Source organism: Bos indicus x Bos taurus, chromosome 7 (genome assembly GCF_003369695.1).
Source record: "Bos indicus x Bos taurus breed Angus x Brahman F1 hybrid chromosome 7, Bos_hybrid_MaternalHap_v2.0, whole genome shotgun sequence".
In the NCBI taxonomy this organism is placed as follows: domain Eukaryota; kingdom Metazoa; phylum Chordata; class Mammalia; order Artiodactyla; family Bovidae; genus Bos; species Bos indicus x Bos taurus.
The window spans coordinates 48,115,203-48,129,407 of record NC_040082.1 but is presented as its reverse complement, the minus strand read 5'-3'; the positions used below and the strand labels follow the sequence as shown (position 1 = coordinate 48,129,407).

Sequence of the window (14,205 nt, the reverse complement as noted above, 5' to 3'; positions counted from 1 at the left end):
TATAGAGACAGCCTAAAATGTAATGGCAATGGTCATGATGCTTCGTAAACGGGTGCAATTATTCTGTATGAAATATGGCAAAAGTTTAAAAGAGATCCATTTAACACACATGCATAATGAGTACTGTAAGTTCTTTGATAGCAGGTGTATCTTTGTTTATTTCAAATAATCGTGTTTTCAGTGTGACAGTCTATTCCTTGGATTGCATTTTGAGACTGCCTGATATTATTCTAGATACTTTTGGATGGTGTTCTCCCTAAAATGTGTTTCTTAGAAAATTTCTGTTGACTACCCTAGGTGTTTGCTGTATTACTTTGTATTTAATTCCTCTCTTCTGACCACATACCAGGAGTGTGAGCTGAGAGACAAGATAGCGCCTTATTTGTTCTTGGTTAAAACTGGTATAATTCAAAAATAAATTATTTTTTTGAAGCTCCTGTGAAGTTGATAAAATAATTCTTGAATAAATTGGTCTGTAATATCTAATTTAAATTTTAAGAGATTTACAGTTTCTTTCTAAATTGAAATACTTGAATCACAGATGTATGTCTCTTTTTGGCCATGGTTAGTTGTTTTTTTTTTTTAAACATTTTACTCTCTTGGGAAAAGAGACATCTTTGCTTATCATATTGGAACTTTCCTTAAAGTATGCAGTCCAAGCCTCTGTCTTTGAAGTAAAGCTGGTCTATATTTCTTTTAATTAGTTTTTTTTTAAGTTATTTTTTAATTGGAGGAAAGTTGTTTTACAAGGTAGTGTTGGCTTCTGGTTGCAACAATACAAATCCACCATAGTTATATATGTATCCCTTCCCTCTTGAGCCTCCCTCCCCCACCCCCCACCCCTCTAGGTCATCACAGAGCACCAGTCTGGGCTCCCTGTGTTGTATAGCAACTCCTCACCAGCTATTTTACACATGATGGTGTACATATGTCTACGCTGCTGTCTCCATTCGTCCCACTCTATCCCTGCCCAGCTGTGTCCACAGGTTTGTTCTTACTTCCGCATCCCCATTCCTTTCCTGCAGACAGGTTCCTCAGTACCATCTTTCTAGATTCCACATGTATGTGTTAATATACGATATTTGTTCATTGGACCAGAATGGAGTGTTTTAGGGATGAATGATTTGATAGTTGTCTAACGTGCGCTCATAGTCTGGAAAGTTTGAAATGACTTCATTGGTTGACTGTTAGCAAGAGCAGGGCGAGCAAGAGGCTGTCATCCTTTCCTTCCACCCACGTAGATGTGGGGAGCAGACTGGCGCCCATCCCAGGGTGGCCCTCCCCCAGCCACCTACAGGTACCTTCCTGATGTTACTTCTAGGGCAGTGGGTGGAAGCTCAGTGTCCCAGGTCTGCATGGAAGGAACTCACTGGAGCTGAGACCTGAAGACCTTCCTATTTAATCTTGCGCAGCTCTCCTGCTGAGGCGTTCTTGTAGGCTGGACCTGGGTAGCAGAGTGCACACCTTGGTTTCACCAGCCCCAGAGAGCTGATGGCAACCAGGAATCTGACTTCTCATATTTTTAACTGGACAGCCCTTTGGACTATCTCCTTAGACCAGCCTGGAAAACAGCCCACTGCCTGGAGGCCACTGCTGCCCCAAAGTGATTGAAAGGAAGGAATGTGCAGGGTACAGCTTTGACTTTCCAGTAAAGCACCTGAATGTGTGATAAGATCAGAGGCTTGTACTCTCCTAGATTTTACTGTTGTCTCTTGCCGGCAACCCTGGAGGCTTTGATCAAGCATGTGTATTTCCTCTACAGAGGAATTAGATCTGAGTGTTGAGGAGAGAGCACCCATGTGCACGGTGTTCATAATGTCAACTCTAAGGCCCCGATTCTTGAGTCCAACAGATACTAGAAGAAAGGATAGGGATAGCTCAAATAATGGGCTTTGTTTCGGAGTGGTTACTGTAGAGAAAGTAGGGCTATCTGTGTACGTGTGTTGTCCCTGCTGGAAGAGCTGGGGCACTGAGCTGGCCCTGGCTCCTCTCACCGCCCCATTTTCTTCTCAAGTTTGGCTCAGCCTCCGGTAGCATATGTCTCGCTTCCTGCCAGGTTCCTCTCCGCTGCACCCCGCGGGATCCAGCAATCCTGACTCACAGACCTCATGCTATCCTTAAATGCCTCTTGATTTTCACTTTGCTTTCCCTGGCTCTGTCTGTGGGTCTCACCTCCCTTCTGCGGTGTGATGCTCAGAGGATACGAGCTGCTTTTGATCTTCAAGCGCAGTGGGTTGTTTTCCCTTTCTCCTGTGATCTCTTGTGACTTGACCTTGCATCGTCATCCTATTAAAGGGTACAACCCCTTCATCTCTGAGTGCTCAGCCTCTCTTGCCTTCCCTGGAGACTTTGAAGTTATTGTGGGATTCGGGAGCAGTATTTTACTGTAGCACCAACTTAATTGCATTTATCTAAGTTCATTTTGTTTTTGTATCTTTGTAACTTCAGATCCTTTGGCCAAAGGTTAATTGGTATATGATTTTAGATCTTTGATGTAACTGTTTTCATTTACACCCATAAATTTTAATGGCAGCTTGTATTATTGCTGTTTGGGCTATTTTCTTGTTTTCTCCCCAACTTTCTCTCCACCTCCTCACCCTCCATCCCCAAGGGAAGCAGGAAAATCTGGTTCAGCCTCATTTTTTTTTCCACTTAGAATTCAACCACTCTTCCCCATCTGCCAAAGATGACCATGTCTACTTTTTTGATGCTTTATTTCACACTTTTGGAGAGGAAAGGAAAGAAAAATATGCATGTCAGAGATTGGTGCTCATTTTGTTACAATTTTATATGGGACAGTAGTTTCTTCCAGCCCATATGTTTGGCCATGCAGACCTAGCAGATCACCTTATGTCCAGACCTTGTGTAGGAGAGGCTGGGAGAGGCTGCTCCACCTGAAAGAGGCCAGAGATGTGCAAAGAGTAGTTTCTTTGGATTCCTTGAGGTGCTAACCTGTCCTCCAGTGGTTTGAACTGATGTGCTGTGGCATTTGCCACATGACACATTTTATTTCAGTTAGGTATGAGAATGTCATAAACCTGTTATTGAAGACAGAATAGCAGTACAACCATCTCAGTTAGGAGATGTATCAGCCTAGAATATAAAGCAGTCCAAGCAGCCAGACTCTTTAGAGGATGAAGCTTCCAGGTCCAAACAAAGCGGCTTTCTCCACCCCTTTTGGCCTCCCACACATCTCGGTCTTGCAGCTACAAAGAAAGAGAGCAGCAGCACTAACTGTGCTCTGAGCCCCAATCTCCACCACGGGCTCGGTCATGAGGCCTCAGTTTCTTCATTTGTAAGATGTGAAAGGGATCCCCTCACTTCATGTCTAAAACTCTGTCATTCTGCACTAGTACTTTGAGCTTGATTTTAAATTCCTACCAAAATATTACTCCAAAAAAAGTTAATGTAATAAAAGCGTTTGAAGATTGTCTAGATCTAGAGTAAGTGAAAAAGAAATTCCCAATATCCCAGTGACTTAAAATAACTTTTTTGCATTTTATCTTCTGTGTTAATCCCCGTGGGCGCTTTTTATAAATAATTGCAGTCCTCATATACATGTGACTTTGTCTTTGGCATTTGGTTTAAAATTGTCTCATGACTGTGCGTATCTTTGGAAATACTTTTTATGACTGCATGGTATTCCATTGTATCGGTAGGTCATGTTTACTTAACTACTCCTTCAGTGGACATGTAGGTGGTTTTCCTTGTTTTTATATTGTTTTTAAAATTTATGCTCCCACTAAAGGAAATTATACATTCTGTCCAAGACTGTGTTTAATTTTAAAGACAGATTTCTAGCCGTTTGAGAGTCACACAGATGAGCTTCATCTACACTAATGGTGATAAACAGCAGTAAGCACTTCTGGACACAGGAGCTGTAAGTGTCCAAGGGCTTTCTGTCAGCGTGTTTGTCTCTTAAGTGCTTTCTCTGCTCTGTGCGTAAGTCAGCTCTTTCTGTTGTGGTCTAAAACCACAGGCTCAGAATTCCAGTCAGTTCCTTCTCTGAACATGGCCGTTGGCCTCCTGCTGCTTCAGCAGTTAAAAGATCACGTTTTCAGTGTCTCTTAACCCAAAAGGAAGATGTTTTGCAATACCATTGGAGCCCTCTTGACTAATCATGTGATCTGCTCGTCCTCAGGGCAACAGCGAAGCTGTTCATGTCATAGCTAGGCTGCTGCAGGGGGCTGGGGAACTGCCAGTGGGGAGAGGGCTGTCTTTGACCTTCTTTATGTGAGATGCTCTTTCTGTGGGGGAGTAGGGAGAGGGTTCCTGGAGGAGGGCATGGCAACCCACTCCAGTAATCTTGCCGGGAGAATTCCCATTGGCAGAGAAGTCTGGCGGGCTATAGTCCATGAGGTTGCAGAGTCAGACACAGCTGAGCAACTAAGCACAGCACAGCACAGGGAGAGGGGGTTCCCAGTTGGCTGCTTCCTCAGGTATCTGCCTTCTTGGATTTCTCTTTCTTAAGGGCTTTAACTCATGGAGTAAAGACATTCAGTGTTAGAAGAGGTTTTAGTTGCTCCCATATCTTTCCTGAGTACCTGATTCCCATCTCTGGAATTAGTGAAATCTAGTTTGCCTGGACAGGGAAGCCTGGTGTGCTGCAGTCCATGGGGTCGCAAGGAGTTGGACATGACTGAGCGACTGAATTGAACTGAGTTTGCCTGGTGTTTGGTAAACAGAGGCCTTGGTTATTAGGTCCTCCGTTTGGGTCCCTCTCCCTTCCTCCTCCCCCAGCATATTAACTAATGGGAAGTTCATTCTTCCTGCCTTCTCCCCTCATTATGTTTCTCCAGTGTCGGGCTGCATTTAGGGTTCAACTGTGTATCTGGTCAAGCTAGGACAGGAAGAGGGTCCTCCCTTTGCAGCCCTGTGGTCCTGGCTTTTTAAAGTTTTGCCCTTTAAAAAATACCTCTATTAAGGACATTTGTGTTAAACATACTTATCTTGTATATCAGTAGTCAAGTCAAGAACAAGTTTTCAGGTTGCTATTTTAAAGTCATGATGAAATGGAACATTTCCATCCAGTCTGAGAAAAGATTCTGATCTCGCAAGCTTCTGTTTCTTTCTGTTTTCACTTAATTCTTATCAGAGTGGAGCACATGACTCCATTTAGCTCATATCATGAAGTACCCATCTGTCCTCCAGGCTAGTACGCAAGAGGAAAGGAGAGGACAGACCCTCAGCACTGGGAGGGGCCGGGCAGGTCCTCTGACTTGTCTCCTCCAGGGACTTATTGTCTCAGCATAAACGCCTGCTTTCTCTTCAGTGGTTGGAGCATCCTGGGGACCAGGAGGAATAACTCACACTTCCTTTTATAGTACAAAACCAGAGCGACTCGGTGGTTTAGTAGCTGAGTCGTGTCTGACTCTTTGTGACACCATGGACTGTAGCCCGCCAAGCTTCTCTGTCCATTGAATTCTCCAGGCAAGAATACTGGAGTAGGTTGCCCTTTCCTTCTCCAGGGGATCTTCCCAACCCAGGGATTGAACCTGGGTCTCCTGCATTGCAGACGGATTTGTTTCCAACTGAGCCACCAGGGAAGCCCTAGTCGGGGGCAGGGGGGCTAGAAGTTACATTTTTGGCCCGACCATGTCTTCTAAGATGGAATCCTGTCAGTCAGCTGTATCACTCTGGAGCAGCACATGGTACTTCCCAGACAGTGAATTGAGGGACATATTCCAGAACACATTCCCAAGTGACTAAATCTGCATTGTGCAGTTGCTTAAAATTTCAGAGTCAAGTGCAATGCAAGTTATCCAGTGTTAATGAAGTCACCTTACTCCATGGGTAAATGAAGTTAGGCTCAGAATGGGAGCTGATTCCACACCCCAAGTCACACGCAGCCTGCTCCTGAGCAGGGATGGATAATGCTGTTAGCTAACATTTATGAGGCCTTTGTTATGTGTGTAGTACTCCAAATTCTTTACCTGAATGATCTCATTTGACCATCCCTATTTAGCAGTAGGGAAGATGTCTTAACTAGGTTAAGTAACTGACTGGTCAGTGGTGGGTTGGAGCCTAGATTTTGAGTCCCGACCCTTAACCACACCCTTATACCAGCCTTTCCAAGGCCCAGATCTGATGACTGCCTCAGCTGTTTCCATCCCATTGCTCACCTGAACTGAAACATCTGGAGCCACCACTGTGTGGTTAAACATTAGGCAGAGAGATCCAGACCCCAGAGAGGGCAAGTGTCTTACTCCAGGTCACACAGCAGATCAGCTCTTGTTGTCTTAGGTTTTCTGTGATGAGAGCATCATTTTGTCATCAACCTACAAACACTTCCAACTTTCCTCCAAACTCAACCCTGACGGTTTGAGGGCCATCATCAACTCTATTTAGAAATAGCTGAAGGCTGAAACAGACTATTTTAAACTTGCAGAACAAGTTAAAAGCTTATACCTTTGGTAGACTCTGAAGGCTTCAGAACAGTGAGGGTATTCAGAGATAATTGCCATGAAGGTTGAATGTAGAAGAAAGAAAGAGGAAGGGATTGCCCTGAGGTTGTAAAACCCTGGGCAGCATAGGCAGATCTGAAACTCATTTTCCTTGTACCTCCTTTTGTTACCAGGCTTCAAAATCCTTGTCTGGAGTCCTCTGAAAAGCAGAGAGGGGTCATGGCTGACCTGTACTGGATTTTCTACCTCATGATTGTGGTGTGTCTCTGGGAAAGCTAATCTGGTATCTGAACCCCTCAGTTCTTCACAGACAGGATCTTTCTGCTGATCAGCCAGATCCCCTGTTCTCCCTCCTCCTGCTCATACCATTCTGTATTTTCTTGATCTTTGGGTCTATAATGTTACTGAATCAGGTGCTTGAGGCCCTAATTCCAGTTCTGTCACTTTCTATCATGTAAATTCTTCAGGGCTGTCTTTTCGTGGAGACCATAATAATGTTGTGGAGGTCTGTACCTATGGAGCAGAGGCGAATTCAGCTCAGCGAGTGCTTGTTTCCCAGTGCCGTCTGCTAGACAGTAGACGTTCTGCATGATGGGAGTGCTCCAGGTCTGTGCTGTCCAGGATAGTAGCCAGGAGGCACAGGTGGCAGTTGAGTCCTTGCATTGTGGCTGGTGTGACTGAGGGACCGAGCTCATTCAGATTTGGATAGCTAGTGACAGTGGCGTTATTGTACGGCGCGACTGCAGAGTGAGTGAATGTGAGACGGGTGACGTGGCTCTGCTTATCCTGGTTCCCAGCCTGCCTCTTGCCTTCCCGCATGGAGTGGTGTTCCAGGCAAAAAAGTATTTCTCTTAAAACCTGGCCTCTAAATGTAGCCCCTGCTTTCATCTGGTGCTCACCCAAAGAAGCAGCAATTGATTCCAATAGTCCATCTGGAGGGTACAGTTGGTTGCACAGGATTAAGAAGTTCTGGCGTCTCACCACTGTGATGCCTTCCTCAGAGCAGTTGGACTTCGCTTCTGCTTTATGAAATGAATGTAGAATTGAAACCCTCAGCAGCAGTTAGCAGTGTGAGTCTACTGTGTCCAGTGTGAGTCTCTTATAGAGATCAGGGAGGAGATAGATGTGCTCTGGATTACTGTCTCAATGCTCAGAACTGCTGGCCGGAGCCCAGCAATGGGGAAGACGATTCATCAAAATAATTTGATTATTAACGGTGCACTTGCCATGAGCAACGAAATATACACTACTGCTGATAATATTAACTGTATTGTGTGCCTGGTGTACACCAGGCCTTTTGTTAAGTGCCTCTGTAACCTCCTTTGATCATCACGGGAGCTTTTATATCTTCATCTCATCAATAAGAAAACTGGGGAGTAGAAAAGAGCCATGTGTCACTCAAGACAGAGCCAGAGTCCAAACACTAGTGCCCAATTCCAGAGCCCATAATCCTCAATAAACCTATGAAACATTGGCCTTCACCACTACCCGCCCCCCGAGTGGAGAGCTGAGTTAGGGGAAGTCATAGGGTCAGTGGGCAATGGAGTAAGTCCTCTGCTTGGATTTAAACAGCACTGTCTGACTAGCTGGCTGGTGGTACAGGTGTTGGTGTGCTATGGAAAGCTGTGGCGTTTCCTCACGCAGTCCTCATTTCATCTTTATCATCTCTGCACCTTCTTCACATACACCCGGGCTAAGTGTCAGGTCTGGAAGCCTCCGGCTTGTCCTAACACAGGAATGCAGTCATCATGGGGGGCTTCGCTCTTGAGGTCAGCCTGCACACAGATCTGCTTCTTTTCGCTGCGTGAAAGTGCTCTATGCCATGGGGCTTACATGGGATTGTTCAGAAGGAGGGTCCCCCCATTCCCACCATTTCATTTCCTGTCTTTCAAGTAGAGAGGTTTGTGTCAGAGGTACCCTCAGGGGTAAGAAGATGAGCAGTCGCTCAGAAAAGGTCTACCTCTTTTTCTGCTCTCCACTCACTGTCCTTTAGTAGGACCAGATTGCCCTGGGATGTAATTTGGCTCCTTTTCCTCAGAAAGATGGAAGTCACAGACTGTGACAGGAGAAGCTGGGAGATCTGGGTTCCCATCCCAGTTCTGCCTACCTTGCAGTGAGTCCTGGGTTATGCCACCTCTCCAGGCATCAGTTTTCTCATCTGTGCAATGAGAAATTGAGCTGGATGATGTTTTGGCTTCCTTGGAGCTCCCCCTTCTGTGAGACGGACTTGCTAGATTTGCTGAATGGTAAGGCGGTCTCTCCCAGCTCTGGGTGGTCCTCAACAGGCGTGTCCTCTCTCCCACAGGCATCTTGGCCATCCTCATCCCCCGCCTGGACCTGGTCATCTCCCTGGTGGGTTCCGTGAGCAGCAGTGCCCTGGCCCTCATCATCCCGCCCCTCCTGGAGATCACCACCTACTACTCGGAGGGCATGAGCCCCATCACCATTGTCAAGGACGCCCTGATCAGCATCCTGGGTTTCGTGGGCTTTGTGGTAGGGACGTGTCTGACCCTGTATGAGCTGATCCAGCCAAGCAGCGCTCCCATCTTCATCAACTCCACCAGTGCCTTTGTATAGCAGGCTGGGTGCGTCCCTGCACCAGCCCACTCCACCCTGTGTGTTCCCCCAGCACCTGGCTCCAGAGCCTCAGGCAGGGTCCAGGCTCTGGGGGAAGGTAAGGTCGCTGTCTGGGAACCCCTACCTGGCTCCTAGGTACCCTGGGTCAGGTAGGGATGAAGACAGGGTAGGGCGTGGGCAGCAGATTCGCTGCTGCGTGGGAGGTACCTCTAGCGGCAGCGCCATCTCTGTTTATTTGTACTTATTTTAACCCGGAACTTTTCACCTCTTTTCCCTGATCCCACCTCCTCCCTTCACTGCCTGCCTTTCTCCTTCTGACCCACCTCTCCAAATTATCCCTGTTGCACAATTCACTTTATCTAAACATTTCAGTGTCTGTCACCTCATGTTTTCTCCTTGCCCGGGCCAAGCCTAGATGAAATAATGTGGGCATGCCCCTCTTTATCAAGCCAAGCCCACCTCTTAGCTCTCTCCCAAATATTTTACCTCAGTATTCTCCTGCCTATTCAAGTCTCCGCCCAGTAGTGGAGCCTACCTAGTAGTTGAAAACCAGCCCCCAAAGCTAGAGGTTTTGGCCTTTCTCTGGCTTGCCGTGACCCTTGGCAACACCACCTCCTCTCCGGTTTCCTCGCATGGGTCACGATACTGTTATCTTAGTTGCTCGAACTGCTGAAAGATATCAAGTGCTGCCAAAATTGAAAATATTTATATTTTATTTAAAACCAGCTTTTGTTTTTAGATTCTGTCTCTAGATCTGGGCCTATTTGCAACTTTTTCCTTCCTCAGTAAACTCTCACTCAACTCCTCCCTCTGAGAGGAAACTGAGTCCAGGAGGTGTCTACGGAGGCCCTCAGCACCCTTGGCCGAGGACCCCAGAGCTTTTAGTCAGGACCATCGAAGTGCGGACCTCTGTGGGGAGTCACGGACCTTGCCTCCCGTCAACCAACCTGATTTCCTCCTGAGAAGGCAGGAAGGACTCAGGAGATGTTGCACGAAGCGGAGGGGAAGAATGGCGATGTGGGGTGGGTTTCTCTCCATAGGAGGCTTAGAAAACAGCCGCTTTGTGCATTCAGACCTGTTCCCCACCTCAGCTCCTGACGGACAGACGGCACGGCAGCGTCCAGGAGGACACCCCGACTCTTGCTGTGAACGAGAAGATGAGGCCAGTGTGAAGGGCAGTTCCCAGAGTTTGCAGCAGCTGGTCCGACACTACATGTGGTGCTCGGTTGTTTACAAGCCCTGGAGGACAGGGCGGGTGGGCAAAGTACCCAGCCCCAAGCTGCCTCCAGGATCTGGACTTCTAACGGAACCACTTGGTTGGGACTTCGGTCTCCTGTGTTCTGAACACTAATCGTGCCCTTGTCCCTCTACCCCCAACCCCGCATGCCTCCCTGGGTATCAGAAAAGAGGCAGCCTCAGGGCTGACTCACCTCAAGGTCAACCATCAGGTGTGGGGACAAACTGCAGAGAAGGCTTGGAAATGTCCATTGCACTGTTGGCTGCCTCTTCCCTCTTGGTGTGACAGGTATCACAGAAGGCTGTTCACTGAATCTCCGTCTCTTGAGTTGTGTATGTGTGTGTGTGCACGCACATGCTCCTGTGTAGGTAACAGGGTCGTGCTGTCCTCCACCCCTGCCAGCCTCTTACCTGAAAGTGGGGAGAGCAGCACTCCTTTATCAGAGGTTTACTTTTTGTGTTTCACCAAAGCTCTTGGGGGCTGGGACCCACCCTCACAGCCCCAGCTTTTTTCTTTCTCTTCTGTTCCAAAGCCAGACTCTCTCATTCAGTGACACCTGACCTACTTAATCATTTGTTCACTTAGGAAGATGCAGTCAGTGGTGATCTGGTCTCCCTTAGGAAAGTGAACACTTTCCCCCATTCTTTCGGCTCTTTGGTGGTCACTCACAGGTGCTCATGTGACCAGGGTTCTAACTGGAGGTAGCAGTGGCTCTGCCCTCTGGAGCCTTTCTGAGTAACTTCTGAGTAACTTCTGGTTACCAAAGTGTAACTTCAAGAACCTTTAGCTCCCATTTGCAAGCCCAGGCTCCAGCAGTCTTTCCAGAGCGGTCCTGAGTATTTGTTTCCATCGAGAAGGTGTGGGCCACTATTAAGGGCTCAGACATGTGTCCCACCCACAGCTTCCACGGTGGAGGCTTCTGTGTGCTCAGGGCACAGCTAGAGGCAGTCCTGTCCAGGCGGCTCTTGAGACCCAGTCTGGGATGCTGGGACCTGACAACTGGACAGCACGATCCTGAGGTCTTTTGGCCCCATGTCTATTGCTTCAGGGCCCCTGCCAGGGGACCTGGTATGTAGGAGAGACTGCTGCAGCCTTGGGGCTTCAGGAAACTAGCTTGGCCTGGCCTTGCCCTGTTCGATAGCTTCCTGTGCTTTTTCTTCTCGGGCAGCCTGATCACATGGCTGCTTCAGGAGACCCAGGCAAGGTGGATGCCATGGGGACCTTCCTGCTTGTGCAGTTGCACAGCAGTCAGTTGTCGAGTAAAGGGTTGGCCAGATGGTTTAGTGGAAGAAGCCCTTCCTTTTACAGAAGCAGCTGGCGAGCCCAGCTCAGGGAAGCTTAGTCTGCTGCCCACGGGGCTTCTCAGTCAGGGCTCCCTCCCTGCTTCCTTCGCAGCCTCTCCCTGGGCCCTGCTTTAGTCTCTGGTGAAGAAGCCCCAGCGTAAGTAGGAGACCAATCAGGGAACAAAAGAGCAAAGGCTTGCAGGGATGTGGGGCCACATCTTTCTGACCAAAGGTAAACGATAGGGCTTTCTGGCCCAGTGCTGTTCACTCTGTGTCCTTCTCCAGCCTCCCCAGGGCGGCCCCAGGTTCCATCAGCCCAGAGGTAGCTTCTCAGAGCCCCTTGTTCCTTCCTGCAGACGCCACTATCAGGAGCAGGTTTCCAACTCCCTGCAGGCAGTATACCTCTCCTTAAATGCAGGTTCTTGCTGGGAACAGTGTGACCTGGCATCCTCTAGTCACTTTTTCTAGAAGTTGTACCATTCACAAGTGGCATTATTTATATTTATGTTGTGCTGCTAAGAGCCCTTCATGTGCACAGACCCTGGCCAGATGGATGTGACTGTGTGGTGTGTCTTAGCCTAGAACCTGCAGCTTAACTCCTCTGTCAGTCACCTTTCCAGTCAGATTTACTGGCTGATAATGCTCACCGTTTACCCTCTACCCCCACGAAAGGCAAACTTTGCAGTTTGCAAAGTTGTCTTAAAGTGATGATCTCCAAACAAGTATGTTAGGAAAATCTTTTCCCCCTCCTTGTTCTCCTGCCTGGCTTTTTTTTCCCTCAAATCTCTCCCTTCCTAAATTGTAGAACATCATCTCTGTTTAACACTACATGTTTGCCTCATGTGTTTTGGAAGTGCAGAATCTCAATTTATGTCTGTTTACAGCTCTCTTTATTCACTACTCACTGCAAGGGAGTCTTTATCAGTTTGTTTTATTTCATGGCTGATTGGATGTTCAGGTGAGCCCTGGCATCTACCTAGCTCAGAACACAAAGCTGCTTCTTGGTGGAAATAAAATTAAAAAGGCTTGACTTGATGTACAGGAGTCGGCTCCAAGTCTGCCTTAGAATTTAATTTTCCAAGGTACATTACGCATCTCCAAGACCATTAAGAGGAAAGGAAAGAGTACGGTTTATATTGAAATCATGGTTAATACTTTTAGACAGTCCTGCTAGTTGCAAAGCTGTTTGCACTCACGGCATCAGCCTGTGACATTTCTTCCCTGTCCTTTAATCCCCGGGTCTTTCCCTGGCCAGGGGACATAAATGGTGCTGAGCTGAGGTTACCAGAGTCGCGGTGGGGAGTGATGGTGAAGTTGCCTGCTGTCAGCCATGTTCTTTTGTTTCAATCAAGGTGATGCTGTGGAAGTGGTTTTGTTTTACTGAAATTTACTGAACAATAAAATTATGTGACTCTGTTGTAAACCATGTTAGTGGATGTGTGACCAAGAGGAAAATGAAAAACTGCCATCCAGCGGGTCTTGATAACTAGACAGTCCCGTGTATGTCATGTGCCTGTGTGCATGTGTACGTTCTGAATGGTACGTGTAGAAATGCGGGTCATGCAGGGACTCATGAAGATTTTGTTTTGGGTTCTGCACACGGATCATGTGTTAAACTTTTCCTTAATAAATGAGCTTTATTTTTTATTTTTGAGAGCTTGGAGTCTGTGTCTTCGTTTTCTCTCTGTCTCTTTTTTTTCTCCCGATCACTCAGATCCCTTTACTGGATCTTAGGTCAAAATGTTTCTTGGTTTATGTCACAGAACTCATCTAGGGGAGTAGTGTGAACAGCAGACCCACCTATGGATGGAGAGTCCCTGAGAAAGGGCAGGTAGTTACTTTTCTGTTAGACAATCCTGCTCTTCCTAAGTCTACTCCTGCTTCTCTTGAAAGCTTGCGTAGGAATTCTTAGCCCCCTCTGTGCATGTCAGAGGACCACCCAGGACAGGCGTGATGGTTTTCAGTGTCAAGGTGGTTGGGCGATTATATTGAATAACCCAGTTATTCAGTTAAACACTAACCTAGGTGTTGCTGTGAAGGCATTTTGTAGTTGTGGTTAATGTCCACAGTCAGTTGCTTTTAAATAAAAAGATAATCCTCAAAATGTGTGTGGGCTTCATCCAATCAGCTGAAGAGCCTCAAGAGCGTAATGGAGGTTGTTTCACTGAGAAAGAAAAAATTTTGCCTCAAGACTACAGCATTGACTCCTGCCCAAGAGTTTCTAATCACCAGCTGGCCATGTACATTCTGAACTTGCCAGCCTGCACGATCACATGTGTTCTTGAAATGCCCATCTGTGTGTGTGTGTCTTGTCTCCTCCTCTCTCCGCCCCCCACCACCTCCCATATGTTTTCATGTGGGTACATCTCCATCTTACTTGTCCTGCTTCTCTGAAGAACCCTGACTGATACAAGAGGTAATACTTGTATTACCCCCACCTTTCTTGAAGTGATGAGATAGATGTCAGGACATGGAAGAGATGACTCCCCTTCCTTTTTTGTCACATTGCAGAGGAAAAGCAAGGCCATCCAAGCTGCCCCTAAGACGATCTGAAAACTAATTGTTGGCTACTAGATTAGACTTCTCTAAAAGCAGAGCCCTCAAGGAGCACTGTTGAGGCACAACACTTATGGAGGAAGGTGGGGAAACATGACTGTTTTCTGTGATCAGTGTTATTACTGGACCTGAGGGGCTCAAAGGCATT

General features: G+C 47.2%; 1 protein-coding gene across 3 annotated transcripts in view; it reads left to right on the top strand.

Annotated features, from left to right (window-relative positions):
* Nucleotides 1-13,157, top strand: part of LOC113895135 (proton-coupled amino acid transporter 1) — a 49,918-nt gene extending 36,761 nt beyond the window's left edge. For all 3 annotated transcript variants that reach the window (XM_027545911.1, XM_027545912.1, XM_027545913.1), the window contains one exon: nt 8,710-13,157. In XM_027545911.1, coding sequence (XP_027401712.1) covers nt 8,710-8,981 — 272 coding nt within the window. In that variant the 3' untranslated portion in view covers nt 8,982-13,157. The remainder of the gene's footprint in view (nt 1-8,709) is intronic.
* The last annotated feature ends 1,048 nt before the right edge of the window (nt 13,158-14,205 follow it).